Source organism: Medicago truncatula, chromosome 5 (genome assembly GCF_003473485.1).
Source record: "Medicago truncatula cultivar Jemalong A17 chromosome 5, MtrunA17r5.0-ANR, whole genome shotgun sequence".
Lineage (NCBI taxonomy): Eukaryota > Viridiplantae > Streptophyta > Magnoliopsida > Fabales > Fabaceae > Medicago > Medicago truncatula.
The window spans coordinates 33,987,172-34,009,088 of record NC_053046.1 but is presented as its reverse complement, the minus strand read 5'-3'; the positions used below and the strand labels follow the sequence as shown (position 1 = coordinate 34,009,088).

Genomic DNA, 21,917 nt, shown 5'->3' with positions numbered 1-21,917 from the left:
AACGTATCTCAGCCGTATCGTATCTTGATTTTTGAAATTTTTCCGTATCGGCGTATCGGTGCAGTATCGTATCCGTATCGTATCTCGTATCCGGGCTTCACAGACTCTAACTTTTTTTTTTAAATCATAACCAAGTTTTTGATATAAAATATGCTCCTTTTTTATTAACAACTTTTTAAGATAATTTAAATATCATAATAATGTAAGGCTAAAATCAGAGCATCTGCAAATTTATCTTTTACTCCCTCCGTCCCAAATTGTATGACGTTTTGGCCATTTCACACGTATTAAGAAATGTAATTAATATTGTGTGGGGAAGAGAAATTATGAGTTGTTTTACAAAATTATCCTTAATAAATGGCATGGAAAAGATAAATGAAATAATTGAAAGAAGAGGGAGTAATTAATAGTTAAGGATATAATAGGAAAAGTAACATTAATATTTCATTGGTATTCTAAAGCGACATATAATTTGGGACAAATTTTTTTTCCAAAACGACATACAATTTGGGACGGAGGGAGTATATAACTAAGACACGTGTTTAAGCTCAAAGCATTATAAGATCGGCCCTCTTTAACACCTTTTAGATAAAGGTCATATTAACAAGTGTCTATAAGGCACTTAGAGGAATAGAAGAGAAAATTTATGTTGGAAGTATCATTTTTTAGACATGTAGAACATTACCTACACACATAATTAAATGTTCTATTAACGTTGGTACTTGGGACTGTAAAACCAAACGACCTTTCTGTGATGGTAAATACACTAGAAGAAAATATTTCTAACTCATTATCTTTTTTTTTTTTTGTCAAGTAGCCTAATGACTAGAGCTCACACAATTTAATTGTGGAGAAGTGGAGTGTCCGGGGTTCGAATCCCGGCTCCTCCATATAATATGTAATATCCCTACCAACTGAGCTAAGCTCACGGGGATTCTAACTCATTATCTTAAATGATACTAATCTTGTCATGGAAATACACATGTAAAAATATATAAACATGCTCACATTTAGAACTATAATCTAAACATTTAGTTGCTTCTGGCATGGCCTATTAATTTTGATTCATTCAACTCTTACCATCAGAAAATGAATGTTAAAATAGTGCTACAAAATTTGCATTCCCATCATCTAAAATCTAAACACTGCATTGACATCAATGAATTTTTGAACTAAAACTATTCAGACATCAGCAAAAGCTCAAATTACTGTTGTACAAGGTTGACTTTCCTATTTCACTCTCTAGTAAATCATATCCCTCACAAAAATAAGGAAAAACCTTATTTGCATTACAACCAATTAATCATAACATCATTTCATGAAAGAATCCAGTATTCCATTGCAATAAGAGATACAATCAACAAGGACTCTCTTATACCTGAGCCTCCATAAGACAGCTAATTTCCACCTATCCATAGACCTTCTCGTTTTTTTAGATGAAATCGTATCACAAAAACTAAGTGCGTCTGTTATATTATGAGCTTCTAAGAAGGTATAAACTTCATCCCTGGATGACATAAGTTTAACAATCTTCATGAAAGTTATAAAGTCTTGACTACAATCCAATGCATTCAGGAGTAAGGTATCGTCTTCAATAGATGTTGGCATATTCTTTAAGACAGCGTCGCAGGTTTTTGACAACCATTTCATAACGATAATTTCATTGTCGGCAGACAGTTGAGAACCAGAATATGCAAGATGTCCGATAGACCTCCTTTTATTATGAGGGGTTGCCCACAATCGTAACGCAGCTAGTAGCGCAAACGAAGGTTTTCCGTTGGGATGGATATAGAGTGATTCCTTAGACCATGAAGTAGAAGTGTACATGGCAGGTTCCAAAGGGATGAAAATTTTGTCATTTGGATTTTCTTGCAAGAGAAATCCATAGTGTTCTAGAAGCTCCAAATTTGTGTATGTTCCATAGCATAATAGAACCTGGTGAAAACAAGGTAACTTGTCATTCCCAATCTACTAAACAGTGGAATGAAGATAGAGCGAAAACAACGCTCTTTTATTTTGACTCGAAAAAATATTTATACGGAAAGAAGAAAATCAGTCCCTGTAATAGTTTGTAGCCTACATCCATAAGACAAGCAACAATTTGTTTCTGGAATTTTAACTTGAGGTACAATTTATGATACAATTTATTCAGGGTAATACTCACATATTAAATTGAATACGTAAACCTGATGGTTATGTTAAAATTTCCAAGAATTGTGCACTACCTGGTCTCCTTTCTTGTAATTTGTCCTAGCATAAAAGCAATATGCATTAGCATCTTCTTCAAACCCACCATCAGTTAGTCTCTGAGAATTAAAATCAATCTGCCCTTCGTCTATCACTACATTCATGTCTCCATTTGATAGAAAATGATCTACGTCCTCAACACCAGATAGCTCCTCTCCAGGTGCATCATAATTAAACAAATCACCAACAGGGCATAAACAACCAGCTTCATCCCATGGTATATGCAATGTGCGGGAAGATATCTGGTTTTTGAGAGTTAATATATCATTAAAGGATAGAGCAAGGGTATAAATTTTGATTTATCTATGACAACTAAAATAGCTATAAAATATAACATGTGATGTCCATGAAGATGCATCTGATGGACTAAGCACACAAAAATGAATCGATTTTCTATCAAACTGTTTCTGTTACAGCGTTGATGCAAGTACCAGACCAGGTAAGTGAAAAGTTTCAGGAACGGTCCGTCCCTGTCATTAACCAATGTTGTCAATCGTGGATAGTAGAAAATAGTGGTTTGTTCAAATTATGCTACAATAGTTATTTAACAATGCTTTGCACTAAATAGTGTGTCGCAGAACAATAGCGATTAGTTCAAATTTCGCTACGCATAGCTGATATTTGACCACGTTGTTATTAACCAAAACAAAACTTAAGGGAATGAATAAAATGTTTGGATTCCATGTATGTGCAGGAAAACAAAAATGAATATTTAAACTACTTTTAGCATCTCAAATAAAGGCAAGATTTCTAACCGTTGCAGCCGCCCAAACCCAAGCCTTAAATGTTAAAAGCTGAGGCTTAAACATGAGATCTTCCATCAAGGCATGAGCTTCTTTCCATTCTGATTTCGCTTTTTGTACAGCTTTTTCTGTGACCCACATAGCTTCATCCACCTGATAACCACAACATTAATATGATTTATTTATAACATAAAGTACATATCAAATGCTGATAAACATCATTAGCCAAGATGCTATGATCGAACCTAATGAGATAAAACTAAAAATTTCTAACAGAAACTGAACTTGCAGAGCTTGTTTCTCAAATTCACCAAACATGGCTAGCAAGTCGTAACTTTGTGGCAAATGAACGAGGTAAGGATGCCACCTTGAAGTCTTTCCTTTACCAACTTCGTATAACAGGCAAACAGTCAATATCTGCAGTATCAACAAGCTTGGAATTAAGAATACAACAAAAGACTGACAATGTTTAATAATTACACAACAGTGATAAAACCAAATCCTAAGAGGTGGCCTCACTGCCTAGTTGAACCATGTGTACAATAATTCTAACAAAAAAAAAATGGGTTTGTACAATAACCAATAGAATGTGATCAAAATTAAGAGTAACTCGCCAATTTAGGCCCTGTTTAGAAAAACAACTTATTTGCAGCTTATAGCACAAGCATTTATCATGATAAGCGCTTATGTTAAAGCTATTTCTCTAAAAGGGCAACCCGGTGCACTAGAGCTCCCGCATATGCAGGGTCCGGGAAGGGGTCCCACCATTTGGTGTATTGTACGCAGCCTTACCCTGTTTTACACAAGAGGCTGTTTCCAGGACTTGAACCCGTGACCTTTCAGTCACATGACACCTCTTAGGATTTGGTGTATTTCTCTAGAAACAGATAAAATAAAGTTAAATTATTTCTGTATGCTATAAGTTGTTTTCATAAGCTATCTAGGAGAATTTATAAAAATAAGCTGAAAACAGTTTATAAACGTGTCATAAGCTGTCTTCAAAAGCTCTACCAGACAGTCAAACAAAGCTTATGTCGGCAGATAAGTTCAAATAAACCAATCTAAACAAGCCCTTAGTCTCTAACAATGTAGGCTTCAGGCAATTTGGTTTCTGAAAACAAAATTTTAAAACAATCCCTAAAATGAAAATCCTCAATCACATTGGACTCATCAAGGCAATTTTGAAGACTAAATTAACCGATCAAAAGGGACTAGTGTGATCGAAAGTTTTCAATTTCAATGATTATTTTGTAATTTCATTAATTTTAGGGCCCAAATCGTCTGATCCCTACAATTCAAGAATTAAAATATTGATTATTCAAATACTATTGGGTTTATCCATTTCCACAGGTTAAATTGCAGGAGAATAAATACTCCATTTAGTCCCTAAAATGGCATTGTAGGACTTTATCAACTTAGTCCTCCCCGCAATCAAAATTCCAAAATCATCCTTAGAACTGTAAAATGCTAATTAGGTCCGTCTTTTCATCAGGACCTGTTATCAAATGTATCCCTGCCATTATTCTCTTAGTTTCAAATGCATCTCCGACATTACCAACTTATTGTCATCATAATCCCTACGAATACCAACAAATAGACGAATCTGATCATAGTTTTGCGATTCCAGTGATCATTTTGAAATATCATTAATGTAGTGAATTAGCTTGATACATTCCTACAATTTCAGTGATCAAACCATTAACAGAACTACCTAGCTAAATTATAAGTTAAGAAGAAAAACCTGAACAGAGGAGAGAGAAGAGTGTCTATTGACAGCAAGACATAGCTTCTTATCTTCCATAATAACACTCTCACTAGTCATCAAAGCAGATTTTGGAACTCTTAGAATAATTTCTCCCCTCTTAAGATCTCTCACAGCACCCAAACCTCTACTGCACAATTCTCCAATACAATACAACAAAAATGGTCAAATTTCTTAACATCAATATAAGTCAAAAGATCATTTTTTTTCACTACCCTTTGATTAATCAACCCAGAAAACAAATGCAAAGTTTGTTATTGTATTAAAAAAAGAAAAAATGTAAAGTTTTTGATTGTGAGTTACCCGCCAGAGTGAGGAAAGGTAGAAACGCAGAGAGAATGACCAAGAGAGGAAAGAGAGTGCTGAGATTGGTCGGTGTTTGTTGTTGGTGAATCTGATATTCCAAGGTGTGATGTCCATGTTAAGAACCTTTCAAAGCTTCCATGTTCTTGTTCCATCTTCTAACCTAGTTCTTTCAGAACTCGCATGTTCTTGTTTCACAAAATTACACTTGTGTCTCAATATTTCATAAAATTTTATTTGTTTATCATTGTTTTTTTAGGTTAATTAAGTTTTTAGTGCATCACACTTTTTAGTCTTGTGACATTTTCCTTAAGCATTTTAGGAATCGAAAATTTTGATGGAAATTTTTTATAAGGACTAAAAATACTGATGGAAAAATTTTATAAAAACTAAAAATACTGATGGAAAATTTTATAGAGACTAAAAAATGTGATTTTATTTTATATGAACTAAAAACAAAATTCATTTACTTAATTAAGCCTTTTTTTTAGACAGATTATTCATTTATCATTGTTTATATCAATTTAGCCATTTTGATCTATAAATTTTTAAGGCACTATATTGTTTTATTTTTGAGTGAGTTCTAAATCTTCAAATATACCGTACTAAACGCATGTTTGCATATGAATCTTATTGAAATGAGCATTTTCATTTTTAAATTTGAATAAAAAAAGTGTGACTAAAAAAGTAATAAATTTGAAAGAAAAAAAAAAAACAAAAGAAAGATATATAAGTGATTTATTGTATAAAAAGATAAGTATATAAAAAAAGTTTTAGCAAAAGGGTTAAGAGAGATTCGAATAGATTCTTCAAGAAAACATATTCACTCACCAACAACACATTGCAACAAAAAAAAAAAAACAAGTATTCATGGCTATGTCTAGCCTATGTTTACTTAATTCAGTCCTATGTTGTTGTTTTTATTTACTTAATTGATTATCGGAAATGGTACAATTGTGATTAGGATAAAGTAAGCAAACAATATATTCACACTAGAATTTACTTTACTTTCAAAAGTAAAGAATTAGGATTACATAAAGTTTTTCATATGTCTACTTTCCATGACTCCTAGACTTAGAAAAACTACTCACTCGTCATAGTGATGAGAATGACTAGATAAAATAAAGAAAGCAAGTGAAGGAAAATAATATTTGTTTATGAAAATGCAATGCAAGTAAAGGAAAACAATAATTTTTGAAATTATGGCCACAAAATTTGAAGTGTTTCCGAGTGATTATCCACTATTTGGCCATTGAAATGGGTCTTGATTGCTCCATAACTTGACTTGGTTGGCAAGTCTCCGTTCTTTGAAATCTTTATCATCTTTTTGCACATTTACTTCATATATCTCTTGTATTTACCTATTTATTCGCAATGCAGAAAGATACAAATGAAAATCAAATAAAAATATAATTTTATTAAAGAATACATTATTAAAAATACTAATAAATATTGATTTATCATTGTTGATATTTGGTCGAATCTAAACTAATTTATTGCTCCATCAACAATTATTAAAGACATGATGAAAACATGAACAATATATCATGTATTAAATTTTAAATTAAATTTTGATTATTAGATAAATCATAAACAATTGATTTTTCTTGATCTCATGTATCAAATATGAGACTCTTTGGAATCATACATAATGCATATGAATCATTAATGAACGCCAACAACCAACTATATTCATATCAATCACCAAAAACGCTACCAACCAACTACATGCATGACTCTTATAATCATTTCTCCTTAATTTTTCATGTATTAATTATGACTATTGGTTTCATACATGTTGTGTAATAACGAACATTATATATCTTAGAAATATAAAATGATTGTAAATTCTAACCTCTGTTACATTAATGTATCAAATAACTTATTTTTCTGAATAATTGAATAAAATTTCGCAACGTTCCTTTTTTTTTTTACAAATTATAAATTATTGTAGTTACGACTTTAAACATAATAATATTTATTTGATCTTTTATTTTCCTTTGTGTATTCTTTTGTGTTTTCATTCTTTTTCTTCATCTTTTTGCACATATGCGTAAACTAAAAAAATTGTGCAAACTCACATGTACCTTGCAAGTATTAAAATAAAAATTGGTACCCCTCTATATATATAATATTAAAAAAAATATTTACTCATCTAAATACATACACATATTATATGTATTACCTAATAAATAATTTGGTGCACCCTCAAATATGAGGCCTTGAGCGGTTGGGCCTTACGACCTTGCTAAGGGCTACCATTGGCTAATATATGATTCAAGAAAAAGTCGTTCAATCCGGTCATATGCCTTAAACTTATTTAATCTAGTTCCCACAAAACAATTTCTAAAAGAAAATAAAAAATCCTCATTGAATGGAAAGTACCAACAATAAGAGTGTATATGTAATTAATCTATCGAACACAAAGACCCTTTAAAACTTATCCTAAACTTCATACACGAGTTACAACCTTTCAAATAGAATACATGTAAATGAAAGGTTGCTACTTGCTACTCATAAATTAAATAATTATATCAATTTGTGAGTTACACTTGATGCTTAAGTTAGTGTTAAGATCTTAAAGCTGTAATTTCAACTTACAAAGTTCAAATTTTCTTATCGATAGTTTTAAAATGACCATTAGTATCATTTAATTAATAAAATATTTTTCTATTTGTCGACGGTTTTAAAATGACCATTAATATCATTTTAATTAATAAAATATTTTTCTATTCGCCGACGGTAAACTATTTTCCCTTCACTGTTGTTTTTTAAAAAACTTATATGTATATAAGATAATGTGGCACCCAAAAAAAAAACCTCACTTCATGAATTTTCTATTAATAATTTGTTTTGATGTTAGTCATGTACATTAATAGCAGGACCGTTCCTAGTATTTTAGGGGCCTTAGGCATAGAATGAAAAAGGGTCCTTTACATAATTCTTTTAGTTCTTTTTTGTGATTTTATTAGCTCTTCATTTCATTTTTTTTGTTTCTTTTCACTACTAGATAAATATTTTTTAGGCTACATCTTAAAATAAATCAAATACTAAATAGAAAGCAAAAGAAAACAAAAAAATAGTAAAAGTAAAGAACTGTAACACATACAAAGTAGACTGAAATTTTAGCATTTGAGAAATATAGACTAAAATTTTAGCACTTGAGAATAATAGCACAAAAAAAAGTAGGGTGGACCACATGATCATAAGTGTGTCACATATGATCTTACTTTATCAAATTTAAATATGTAATCTTTTCAATCAATCTAAGAAATTTGACACTATTATATTAATATAATTTATTTTTTTATCCTCTAAATAAAATATTAAAATTTATTTTTCAAGTAGACCCATTTTCAACTAAAATATCGTTTGTTTTGTTACGAAGATTCTCACAATTTCTTAGATAATAAATATTACCAATATTTTATAATTAGTGAGACACATTATTAAGAACAAATGGCCGAAAAAAATCTTATCAATTTCTTAACACATAATTAGAAACAAGAAAACACAATTTTTTTATAGGTAGGGGGTGTATATATAAATCAATGTTTAATACGCAAGTATATATAGCAAATCACACTAAAAGGGCCAAAACATTAAACAGATCAGCCCATCATCTATTATTTGACAACTAAGTAGTCGGGCCTCATAATGAAATTTTCCAAACATACCCCAGATATACCACGTTTTGCTATATGCACCCCTCCCCTAAAATTATTTTTTTGGGCCCCTATGGGCATGGGCCCTAGGCCTTCGCACCTCCGGCCTATGCCTAGGGCCGGCCCTGATTAATAGATCCAAATATTGGTTTCACTTGAACCAAAATCATGTTCATGTTCTTAAGATGCAAATCTCTTTGTATTAGCTTCATCAATATTGTTTGATTCTCTAATGAAACGATGGGCATCAACAATAGAATATCCAACTATCACATCAATATTTTTTTGATCACACAAGCATGTAAGACCCCAAATATGTTGTATTTATACATAATTGAAAAAAGTTTTTGACATAGTTCCAGTAGCATCACATGATGTTGTTGAAATTCGCCATCTCTGAGCTTGATGACTAGATATGCAATTTAAGCATTCCCATATCTATGTTCCCTAGAAATGTATTCAATGTAGAATGGATGAAAGTTAGTCCAACATCAATGCATGAACACACAAGTCTCTTAAATCCTTTTCTCAATTCAATCCTTTTTTGATTTCTTTGTATTTACTTAGTTGGCTATCAGAAATTATATAAGTGCATGTATAGCAATTTGAGGAATTCTAGATCTATATTTAATAGAAATGTATACGATGTAGAATTGGTGAAAGTTAGTCTTCAAAATCAATGCATCGTGTTCTCTTAAATCCTTTTCTCAATTCAATTCTATTTTGCTTTCTTTGTATTTACTCAACTATCATAAATAGTATGCTTAATTACACTTTTGGTCATTGCATTTTGACCAACTCACGAAATTGGTCCTACCTCTTTTAAATCGAACAGAATCGTCCCTAAACTATATGTTTTATTTTGCAGTTTTAGTGATACCTCCCTATTTCCAACTCCAGAAACACACAGAAATGACAAATTTAGTCCAACCACCTATGCTCAACCATGAAATAAACAAGGAATAAAACATGATTTATTCCTTGTACCCACATGATTTATTCCTTGTTTATTTCATGGTTGAGCATAGGTGGTTGGACTACATTTGTCATTTCTGTGTGTTTCTGGAGTTGGAAATAGGGAGATAGGACTAAAACTGCAAAAAAAAAAAAAAAAAAACATATAGTTTAAGGACGATTTTGTTCGATTTAAAAAATATAGGATCATTTCCGTGAGTTGGTCAAAATGGTATGACCAAAAGTGTAATTAAGCCTAAATAGTACAACTGTGTTTAAGATACTAAGCAAACAATATGTGATTATACTAATTAAAAGTTTGAGCAATAGATTCACACTTGCATTATTATAGATCAATCAAGCTTAATACACAATACAATTACAATATCCAAGTCGATCTCAAACCAAACCTAAACTTAAACAATTAATAGCTAACAAAGAGAAACACAAAATATGATATGTGATGAAATTATAGACAAACTAATCACAAGGATGTGTAGTGATTGAACTATCACATATGATCACAAAATCTATCTAAAAAAATTTAGTTTTAACAAAGTTCATTCACCAAGCACATATAACAATTAAACTAATCTATGATGATCATGTATTAAAGGGAATAGTACCTGTGTTTATACTTTATTCCCTAAGCGTCCTCGTTATGAGGTGTGTCCGCTCTTCGTAGAAAAAGTTATACAGTCTCCCACTATCATGTAGAAATTACAGAGTAAATTACAAAGATTCCTTCAATTTACGAATCCAACCAATCCTAAATCTCATATGCTAATAACCACTCCAAAACATCCAATCTTCAAGCCTTCTTGAAATTGGATCTTCCAAAGTATTCCAATCTTAAGCTAGCATGCAATCCTTCGATCTTCTTGTGCATTAAGTCTTCTTTGCTATGAGCCTAGCTTCAATAAACTTCAATCTTGAGGCCTTAAAAAACAACCCCACAATTACCTTTAGAGGTGAAAAATACATACTTTTGCTTTAGATCATTAATGCTCCACTAAGATCCTTGAGAGAAACAATTCTTACAATATCCTAAAGTACCCTATCAACCTGGATCTCAAATCCTACAAGTGTTCTTTGAAAAATGTATAATAGAGAGAGAGAGAGAGAGAGAGAGAGAGAGAGAGAGAGAGTGTGTACAACTGATTCAATGCTATAAAAAAGTGAGTAGAGGCAAGTATATATAGTTGAAGGAGATAAGGACAAGTTTAGCCTAAAATAAAACAGTTAAAGAACATTTGATTCAAATCAGGATTTTAATGATCTGAATCAACAATGCAAAACTGAATTATGGGTTATGATGAAGATTGATTTGATACCCACAAACTCTGATTCGAATCACCACTATTTTGATTTGATTCATCAATTCCAAGGAAAAAAATGGATCAAAATGATTCAATTGATTTTTCTCATTGTAAAAATTGATTGAGTCGAATCACATTGATTTGAATAATTTCCATTTTCACATAAAATGTTTCGATTAATGTAAAACAGAGATAAATTGTAGAAAAATTATTCAAATCAAACTTGACCTAGTAAATACTTGATTCGAATCAAACATTTGAAAAAACATATTTTGAAAGAATATTTTGAAAACATATTTTTTTAAAGTTGTTTTCACAACTAGTATACCACATAAAAAAAAAAAAACACCATGGGAAATTATGTCATTGATCTGAACACTAAACTAGCTGCAATTTATCACAACGGGAAAAAACACCCCATCTATTCAAGATTCGCACCGATGTCACTTTCTCTTGGTTCAAGGGTCAACTGGATCAAATCAACCGTCAACTCAACGACAGACACGCACGGAGGGTGGACGGTGTTAAGTATCGACGTCCATCGACCGACTCATTCGAGAATGTGCGGTTCAATCGGTTGAAGCTCATGAATGACGACGACGTGAGAATCGTGTTCTCGATCTTTGGTCAGTACAATACTAAAGGACCGATCGAGTTGGACGCTTTGTTGGTCAGATCTGTTGAACAAATTCAGAAAAGTTTGATCTGGCCCAAGAACTGCGAAGAGATCATGGCACTGCTAGATGCACTAGACGAATACACTAGTTTAGGTGATTCGTGATATGTTATGTTTTATTTTATTACGTGTTTTATGTTGTTTTTATTACGTGTTTTATGTTGTTGAATTATGTTGTTTTATTCTTTTTTTAAATAATATATAGATATAGATATATGCTGAAGATATTCATCATGCTGCCAAAAAATTTTCCCCTTAACTTTATGCTAAAGATGAGAATTTTAAATAATAAATTGATATATTTTGAAGATCTTCATCATGCTGTCAAATATCTCTCCGCTGAACTTTATGCTAAAGATATTCATTTAAACACATAGATAGAAATAAAATTTCACGATCTTTATCATTCTTAAACATATTCTTGTGTTGTTCGTATTATATAATCCAAAAATATTTAGACAGGTTCAGATTATATAATCCAAAAACTCTTAGTTTATTCGAACGGTGACGTTTCACCAAAAGTTTGGACGGTTTGTGGTGTATTTAATGCATTTTTGGACGGTTGGGCCATGTAAAACGCTTCCTTTGATTGTAGTTAATATAAGACTTGTTTAAGGTTATAAATAGGCTTTGCATCTTCAACAAATTCCTTCATTTTTCACTTCACCTCTTTTCTTACTTTTTCTTAAACATTTTTTTTTAGTTTTTTAGAAGTGTTTATGGTGCCATGGTCATTGCTGCGCGTTCATAGAATCCATGTAATTGTTTTGCAGTTTATGCAGGGATTCTACGACAATCAGCATAGACCTTTGACATCAAATACAACACATAATTTACAGTTTATAATATTTTGGATTTTATAATTCAAAAAAGGCTTAAATATGATAATCGCCCCTGTAGTTTGGGCCAGTTTTGATTTTCGTCTCTTTAAAAAAAAACATTGAAATACATCCCTGTAAAAAAAAAATTGTTTGAAAAAGGTCCCTGACCCCACTTCATGTCTGACTTGGCATGTGTTTCGCCACGTGGCAGTTGCTGAGTGTGCAACTTTTGCCACGTGACGCTGACGTGGCAGTCCACGTAATTAAAAAATTCTAATTTTTTTTTTAATTTAAAAATCATAAAATATTTCCGGAAAAAATTTGAAAAAACTTTGAATGTCTGACTTGGCATGTTATTTGCCACATGGCAGTTGCTGACTGTGCAACTTTTGCCACGTGGCAGTCCACATAATAAAAAAATCTGAAAATAAATTTAAAAATCATAAAATATTTCCGAAAATAAACTTTGAAAATTAAAATTTTGAAAACTTAATTTTTTGACATAAAAACTGTTAAAATTAAAAAAAAAGTGAAAATTAAATTTTTTTAATTTGAAAATTATATATTAAAATTTTTCCGAAAATAATGACAATTATATTTTCAAAAGTTATAAATTAAAATTTTTTGAAATAAATTATAATTTTAAAAAAAATAATCTAATTTCTTGTTCTTTTACGAAAATTTTAATTTAAAAAAAAAATATTATTTTTTCAGAAATTTCTGAATATATATTATTTTGCAAAAAAAATTAATTTTATTTTGAAAATTATACAAAACAATAAATCAGAAAATTATTTCAATATTTTAAAATTTATTTTAAGATTTTTTAATTTTTTTTTTTAAATTTTAAAAACAATTTTCAGAATTTTAATCTTTTTAAAAAATTTAATATTATGTGGCACGCCATGTGGCAAAAGTTGCACAATCAACAACTGCCACGTGGCCAAAAGTTGCACAGTCAGCAACTAGCATGCCAAATACAAATAGGACTATTTCAACAACCTTCAAGGTATTTTTGGTTCTATGCTTACAAATCTTGATTTTGAACGAATTGATTTCGATAAAAATTGAGGTGAATATAAAGTGATTTATATTTGGATACATTCATGCAAAAGTCAGTTTAACAATACATTTGAGTGTATCTTTCAAAAAAAAAAAAAACATTTGAGTGTAAACATCAATTCTAGAATTAAAAGTTACATTTTCTAGCTCCAAGTAGAATCGATTTATGAGACAACGACACTATTTAGCAAGGCACATAAATGAGCTTATAGCTTATAAGTATATCTTATAAGAAATAAGAAAGGATCACCATGCCATCCCACCAGAAGTCCCACATAGCATTTGTTTATACATATGAATTTGGACCTATTTTTATTTTACTTTTTTGTGTTGAACTTGTACCTATTTAATTTAATTTATCATGATTTGGAAATCATCCAACCTTTTTAATCTGAAGTCTGAACACACCATGAGCTTTTACCAACCTTTTCCAATTATTTAAATGGATAATGAGATCTGAATCAAAAGCTCTCCCCACCTTGGCACTGTGTTAATTAATTTAATTGAAATAATCTCGAAGTATCTTAATTTTATAAAATTAAATTTGACCCAACACAATGCAATGCAAAGAAGGTAGTTATTTAGTTAACACTATGGACAGGTGTCAGGGGATCTGAATCCAGACTAGTTAGTTAACAATAAAGTGCAGCTTTTCTAAAATATAGTAATAATATAGTCAAAAAATAATCTAAATGCTATGAGATCCACACAAGGTGCAAAATGGCTATGTGTCAAATTACAGGTCGTTGTTAACGTGTGGACATTTTGCTACGTCCACATTCATCCTTTTTTCTACCTAAAATTTTCTCTCTTTATTTTTAAAAGAAGAGCTACCATCTCATTGTTTAACACACATTTTTTAATACTCCTTTTCTATTATTAAAATTTATATGGATTCCATGAAATCATATGAATCTTATATAGATTTATTGCTTGTTTGGATCCGCGGTGTGGCTGTAAAATCTGAAGTGACAATGCATATTTGTATGGAAGCCACCTTTTTTTAGCTTATGCATGGTGGTGGTGGGATCAATTGATTCCCAAACATAGATTTAGTGAAATTCATGTAAATTTTAATCAATCAATAAAAAAATATTAAAAAATATACGTTAAAATATTTGCAACTAACATTATTCTTATATTCAAATATAACCAAATTATGATTGGTCCATTCAAGTGTATGCAAATTTCAACTAATTTTATCATTTTTTCAAAGATAGTACTATCATATTCAAGATCAATTTGCATCTCAATTTTATATCATGATTATATATAATTAAATGATTGACCTCAAGTTATTATTAAACACTATCAAAAAAATGAATGAATTTAAATTTATTTTTTAGGTGAAACAATTTTTCAGTTAAATTTTTACTTATATTTTAATTGGAAGTATTTATTATATTTTTTTGTTTTAAAATTTAGAAAATAACAAGACCTAAAGTAGTAACAATGCCCTTAAAATTTTATATTCATTCCACTTTCCCCTAGTGTAGGGTGCAATACAAACCGACAAAGGCCCACATGGGCCCCACAAAAGGCCAAGAAAGAGTAAAGAAAAGCTCTATAATGGGCAATAATGCGGGTCCCATACTTCTAGTAGAGACTAGAGACCAATCCTATGATCCTGTGTAATCCCAATATTTGATTGTTAAGCCAATTGTAAGACGACACGTGTTATAGCCACACCACCGTTATTTCACCGCTTTGTTGCATGCGATAACGCTATCGTTCAGTTATTGGGTGATTTCATCCACGTGTGTTCCATGTTGGATTACCCTTTTTTCTTGCGCACTTTACGTTCCTTTCGTCATTCTCGTGTTTTGTCCGGTTAGATTTTCCGGATTTGGGTCGGATTTATGCTCATGAAATCTCAAAGATTTATGGAAATATTGGAAAGAACAATTGAGGTTGACAAACATATAAATAAGATGATCCATAAGCTAATTGTTTTAAGGTTTTATGTGATGATATGATGACTAATCTTATTTGTGTGATGACCGTTCTTAGATTCATGTGTTGATCCAACTTAATGAGAGTCTTTCTTGTAATTCAACAACACACAATTATAGAGATTAATTATAAGTTGAATATGATTATGATGAATAACAAAACTCTATATCAATAGTTTTAACATTGTTGAATTCTTAAAACTTAATTTGATAGATAAACATGACTAGGTTTCTAAAAAAAATGAGCAACTTAATTTAGTTTGACTTGTGAAAAAATTGGATTATATTTTTGTAAAATTTATTGATTTTTTAAAGGGAAATGTTAACGAATGCTTTTTGAGCATTCTTTAAAACCTTTATAAGGTATAATTTTTTTTTTAACGAAAGTATGTGTAATTATATATTAGAAATCGAAATAGTTGACATTTTTATAAAATAATGTCTTCTTGTGATAAATGTTTTTTTTGTTAATTGTTACGTTAGAGAGGTTAGATAGCTTAAATAATTTGAATAAAAGGAAAATGATGTGTCAAGATTTTATGTGTAAAATAACTTTACACCGACTATATATACAAATTAAACTTATAAAATTATTAATGAGATTTTTTAAAATGACTTAAGTGTTGAGTAGGAGATTATTTTATTTTTTTTATAAAACAAAACGGTATTCATTCATTCAAATTATAAATGACGAATCTGCAAACAAACTCACAACACTTAACTTAATAGTATACAACGGCAAAATGTCTATAAATAATATTATATCTAAATCATCAACTCCCAAATCTTCAACGTTGACGTCCAAATCATTGATTGAACATGTGATTGACTAAGGTTGATCTTTCAATAACTTTTAAAAAGAACATCTTGACTTTTAAAAAGTTAAATTCTCACTTTTCACAATTCTCAATACAATCTTTCTAATTTAGTTTTCTTAACTACTCCCTCCGTTTTATAATGAATGTCACATTAGCGAAAAAAATTTATTTCAAAATGAATGTCACTTTACATTTCAAATACAACTTTAATTTTTTTCTCTCAACTTTACTCTCAATAAATACTTCAACTTTTCTCTCGCACAATTTTCAATGCAACTTTAGGTTTGTCTTTTTCTTAGGCAATTGATTATTTCATTTCATTTATTAATTTGTGTGCAATTGGTTAAAACGACATTCATCTTAAAACAGAAAAAGTAATATCCAATAACATAAGTTAACATTTTTCATAATTTATTTAGATCGAAAGAAGGAGAAAAAAAGACGGTCGGAGAAAACTTATTATTAACACTAATGCTCCAATTTGATTGGGACTGGTTTAGTTTTTGTTCAGTCCCAAATTTTCCCAACCGACCCGATAAAACAGGAAGATGGCGAACCCGACCCATTTGATACGGGTGGGGGTAATAAAACAGTGTAAAAGATGACACAATGCACAGTATGGAACTAATATACAAAGCTACAAAAATTGATAACACAATCGTGTGAAACTCACAACCATACATTGGTCAAGCTTCAAAACCATATACAAAGAATTTCAACAGCTATTCCATTTCATACTACAAAAAGGGTCACATTATTTTATTTCTTTCAAAAAAAACAATTATTACAAACAAGGTCTCTGGAAGAGTGGAGAATTTAGTGGGTCACATTATTCATATCAAATTGTGAGGTAATCAAAATAAATTACTCTTTTATAGTGGCCATTGTTAGTTTTTGCTCCATGATGTTGATGTTTTCATACATATGTTCAATTAATGGCAAATTCATCTAAGTGGGTCAATTCAATTTGTAACCATTATCACCCAACAAAGTTGTTTTTGTGTGCTTTGTTGTTTCCTTGTTTCAAGCTACTACTACTTGCTCATTTTTGTGGTTAAGTTGAATTTCCGTGTAGTACTAATAAGTTCTTAATTTAAAGGTGATTTTTTTTTTGCTTCAATTAATTTAAAGTTTTAACTTTTAAGTCATAGCTAACATAAGCTAACATAAGCTGTTGCTTCATACTTTCTTTGTGAATAATGTAATATTTTTTTTTTTAGTTTACTGTTATGATTCAGATCCCCATTGTGTGTTTTTTGTCATGGTTTTAAATTGCGGTTGCAGTTACGCGATGAAGTTTTATATTGTAGCAAAATGCTGCTGATGTTGTTGAAATTGTGGTTGCGATTGCGATGCCATTGCTGAGACCTCAAAAACTTTTATATTGCCAATCACAATTTAAAACCATGATTCTTGTTGCATGATGAAGTTTTATTGTTTTTGTTTTTACTTTATGTTGATGTTATGTTACTGTTATACTAAATATGAAATTTTATTGTTTGTGTTGGCTTAATCACAGTTAGCCTTGCTGGAAAAGTGGTGTTTCCAAGGATTTTATTGGATTAAAGCAAATTTCTTTGCATTGGTTTGTTTGTGTTTTCAACTGGGTTTTTTCTATGAAGAGAGTTTAGTGGTTTTCTCAAGGATTCATATTTGAGGAATAGGAGGAAGTTAAGGTTAGCTAACAAGGAGGTTCCTAACACAGCAAAAGTTTAGTCATGTCTGTGACATTATTAAGGGTTGCTTCCTCTCCTAGCTTAGAGGTCTCCTGTTCCAATGGTTTACTCGATTCTTTCGGGGTTGTGAAGCTTGTAGATTCTTCGAAGTTCTTGTCTAGAGACTTTGTGTCAATAAGAGCAAAAAAGAATGATAAGAAAAAGACACGGAGATTTTGCTCATTGAGTACAGATATTAAGTATGCATGTGTTGGTCAGCCTGGCTTAGAGAGTGCTAGTAACTTCCCTTTGTTATCGAATGTGCTCGCAAACCCGACTGCAGGAGAAGTGACTGTTTCGTCTGAGCAGAAGGTATATGATGTGGTTCTGAAGCAGGCGTCTTTGGTTAAGAGGAAGCTGAGCTCTACCGGTGAACTTGAAGTGAAACCGGAAATTGTTTTGCCTGGGAATTTGAGTTTGTTGAGTGAAGCATATGATAGATGTGGAGAAATTTGTGCAGAATATGCTAAAACATTTTACTTGGGTTAGCTTTCTATTATCTTTCCTTAAAATGAGGATGTTAATTATTTTGGTTTTGTGGTGTGAGTTGAGCAATTTATATTGGGTTCTTTTCCCTCAGGAACTCTTCTAATGACTCCTGAAAGGCGAAGAGCTATTTGGGCGATATATGGTGAGTGATCATGCTTATATGGTTTTCATTATGATTATGATAACAAGTATATTTTTTTTTCAGATAACTATTGACTATTATAAATTTGCATGTAAATTTTTTAAGTTTACAAGGGAAGTTTATGTTCGACAAGTTCATCTACTGGACAGTTTTTGCTATAGGATCTGCTCGTTTGAAAATATTTCTTTATAATTGATGTTTAAAATAACTTACATGCATGGAAGTTTTGAATGAGTCTTCTAAAATTCAGAAATTAGTGTCTATGTTTCTTATAGACAACAAAAGTTGGAATGTAACTTGTAGCCAATTCCATTTGGTTATACATTATACCGTTATGTACTAAGTTCATTTTGTAAGCTGATTTTGACTGCTCCTACATAAATAAGATCAATTTCCCCAATCAGATGTCAAATATACGAAGTTTTGAATGAGTCCTCTAAATTTCAGAAATTAGTGTCTAATACTACTTCTTTTTCAGTTTGGTGTAGGAGGACGGATGAACTTGTCGATGGCCCTAATGCTTCACATATTACAGCAACTGCAATGGATAGGTGGGAATCAAGATTGGACGAACTTTTCCAAGGGCGTCCATTTGATATGCTTGATGCTGCTTTATCAGATACCGTCAACAGATTTCCTGTCGATATCCAGGTATTGATTAATTTTGTTCACCAAATTAGATATATACATGAAAACCATCATTAATGTTGTTTTCTACTTGAAAGGCAACAAGTGGTGAATGATTTTATGAACTTTCCTGCAACCAACCTAGGTTCTTTTTGTCCCCACATATAATGATTTTGTGGATCATGCAAATATGTTTTGTTACTTATAATAAGCTTGCAAGTTTAATGAGTAAAGTTATCATGCAAAGAACATTATATCTGAAGAAAAAAAATGGCGGGTAAAATGTTGAAATTCCGAACATGTGTCATTAGAAAAAGACTTTTCTTTGAATAGATAGACAAACAGATAACTACGTTTGCCTTCAGTGTTAGAGGACTTATCCTAATCTTTTGTTTTTGTCGATGAAGCCATTTAAAGATATGATAGAAGGAATGAGAATGGATCTTAAGAAGTCAAGATACAAAAGCTTTGATGAACTATATCTCTACTGTTACTATGTTGCTGGAACTGTTGGTTTAATGAGTGTTCCGGTCATGGGCATTTCAACACATTCGCAAGCCACAACAGAGAGTGTATACAATGCTGCCTTGGCCTTGGGAATTGCAAATCAGCTTACCAACATACTCAGAGATGTTGGAGAGGAGTAAGTTCAGAAGTACCAATGTTTGTTCAATTCATATCATAAATTTTATGATAAAATATTATCCCCATCCCATAATAACTCTAGTCCTAAGTTTTTCACATAGATTTATAAAATGTATAACTAAACTAAAGAATATTGCATGTTTACAAATTCATCCGTATTAACTATTGGTCATTAGTCATTGTCTTAAATGTATAGTGGAATATAATGACTTGAAAGTAATGCAGACAATATTAATTTAGAGGTAGAATTAGAAAGAAAAAAAAAATGACATTGAAAAAGCAAAGCGACTGTTATTTTGCTTCACTTTTTGTATGCTAATACAACAATTAGTTTGGAACGGATGGAGTACTTGACTATCAAGTTTGATATGTTTACAAATAGAGTCTTTCATATTAATGTACAAGTTGCAATATGATATTGGAACTGTGATGGATGAAAATGAAAATATAATGTTGGTTTTTCCACTGTTGCTTAATTAAACAATGGTCCTGCATTTCATTTTGGCTTCAACCTTCTTATCTTATGGTCAATTTTCTTAACAGTGCCAGGCGAGGAAGAGTGTATCTACCACAAGATGAATTGACTTTGGCAGGGCTTTCAGATGACGACATATTTGCCGGTAAGGTGACGGACAAGTGGAGGAACTTCATGAAGAGCCAAATTAAAAGGGCGAGAACGTTTTTTGATGAGGCAGAAAAGGGAGTGACAGAGCTTAATGAACAGAGCAGATGGCCGGTAAGAAATTCAAACAAATATCATTATGCAAAACCTTCATGATGGCCAAAATTTCACTGTTTCGCAGTATATATGTGTGTGTAGAAAATGTCTTTGCATGAAAGTGAGAGAAGTAAATTCTGACTGTTGAGTCTAATCATGAATGGTAAAGATTAAAACAAACTGTCATATAAGTTTTCTAATTGGTCATGTGACTTTTTTTATAAATAATCATGTATTCATTAAATAACTTTTGGATTTAATTCATATACACCGTCACTAACTACATCTCATCTTTACTATATTTGTTATGCTCTTATGTCTGTCTCTACTTGTGACTAATTGATATCATTGATCAAGGCTTGAGGTTCTTTACTTTCTATTCATCATTTAACTTCAATATGACAACAATGACTATTTTACAATTGTCATTCGAGGTGATTTCATTTCAATTTCATCTCGAGGTTACAAGGTCAAATTCTTGTTATTGAGTTGACATTTTAGTATGTGACGGAAAAGGGTTTTGTGCGTGTTGCAGGTGTGGGCGTCTTTGCTATTGTATCGACAAATATTGGACGAAATAGAAGCTAATGATTACAACAATTTCACTAAGAGGGCTTATGTGAGCAAAACAAAGAAGTTACTTTCTTTACCACTTGCATATGCTAGATCTATGGTTCCTCCATCAAAAAAGTTATCTCATGTATAGATATAATTATGTAGAAAAATGGTAATGACAAACACAAAAAGGAAAACCACATTTTGTATATGATGAAATAAGGCTTGTATTCATTAACCACTAATTTGTAGCCAATATTGGTTTTTGCAATTTTGTTTATTTGTTTTTTGATTTGGGTTAATCAGTTATTGGTCTAAATCCAGTGCAGCTTATGAATTTTTCAAGATAATAACCTGCATTTTTTTTAATCTAATTATTATTAGAACTTAAAACTGCCAATTCAGATAATTTATTGATAAATCATATTTAAATAATTAATTAGATTATAAAATATGAAAATGTCATTTTTGAGCTGAATGCAATACTTAATCTAGTATGACTCAATTGTCAAAGATTGCAGAAATATTTTCTTCTGTTATCCAAACTACCATGTGAAGACAATAAGGACGTAAATCAACGTAGTTGTTCATAACCTTCATATGTTTTACTCCATTCCATCATGTAGATCGATATTGAGATAAAATGAGTCTTTTCTCTTTATAAAAAAAATGTACAAATTAGCTGGCATTATAAATTTTTAACT

At 31.0% G+C, this 21,917-nt stretch overlaps 2 protein-coding genes across 3 annotated transcripts; one reads left to right on the top strand and one right to left on the bottom strand.

Annotated features, from left to right (window-relative positions):
* Positions 1-1,090: 1,090 nt before the first annotated feature.
* On the bottom strand, positions 1,091-5,267 carry LOC11423447 (protein SET DOMAIN GROUP 40). Its single transcript, XM_003616102.4, has 6 exons — positions 5,056-5,267; positions 4,732-4,882; positions 3,276-3,407; positions 3,003-3,143; positions 2,226-2,489; positions 1,091-1,935 (listed from the first exon to the last, which is right to left on the bottom strand). The coding sequence occupies exons 1-6, from the start codon at positions 5,208-5,210 to the stop codon at positions 1,312-1,314; spliced, it is 1,467 nt and encodes a 488-aa protein (XP_003616150.2). The 5' UTR covers positions 5,211-5,267; the 3' UTR covers positions 1,091-1,311.
* Positions 5,268-16,951: 11,684 nt separating this feature from the next.
* LOC11421788 (phytoene synthase 2, chloroplastic) lies at positions 16,952-21,515 on the top strand. Of its 2 annotated transcripts, none has more exons than XM_024785206.2 (7): positions 16,952-17,172; positions 17,842-18,521; positions 18,618-18,668; positions 19,147-19,319; positions 19,703-19,938; positions 20,484-20,676; positions 21,194-21,515. In XM_024785206.2, the coding sequence occupies exons 2-7, from the start codon at positions 18,041-18,043 to the stop codon at positions 21,362-21,364; spliced, it is 1,305 nt and encodes a 434-aa protein (XP_024640974.1). In that variant the 5' UTR covers positions 16,952-17,172; positions 17,842-18,040; the 3' UTR covers positions 21,365-21,515. The 2 variants fall into 2 exon arrangements, with proteins under 2 accessions (XP_024640974.1, XP_003616147.1); XM_003616099.4 differs by lacking the exon at positions 16,952-17,172 and adding an exon at positions 17,266-17,421.
* Positions 21,516-21,917: the final 402 nt, after the last annotated feature.

Coding starts and splice junctions, on each gene's coding strand:
- LOC11423447 (XM_003616102.4), bottom strand. CDS start 5,210: ATGGAACAAGAACATGGAAGCTTTGAAAGGTTCTTAACATGGACATCA. Junction 3,408..4,731: donor CTTCTCTCTCCTCTGTTCAG/GTTTTTCTTCTT, acceptor TTGATACTGCAG/ATATTGACTGTTTGCCTGTT. Junction 1,936..2,225: donor ATTACAAGAAAGGAGACCAG/GTAGTGCACAAT, acceptor TGTTTTCACCAG/GTTCTATTATGCTATGGAAC.
- LOC11421788 (XM_024785206.2), top strand. CDS start 18,041: ATGTCTGTGACATTATTAAGGGTTGCTTCCTCTCCTAGCTTAGAGGTC. Junction 18,522..18,617: donor TGCTAAAACATTTTACTTGG/GTTAGCTTTCTA, acceptor CTTTTCCCTCAG/GAACTCTTCTAATGACTCCT. Junction 19,320..19,702: donor GATTTCCTGTCGATATCCAG/GTATTGATTAAT, acceptor TTGTCGATGAAG/CCATTTAAAGATATGATAGA.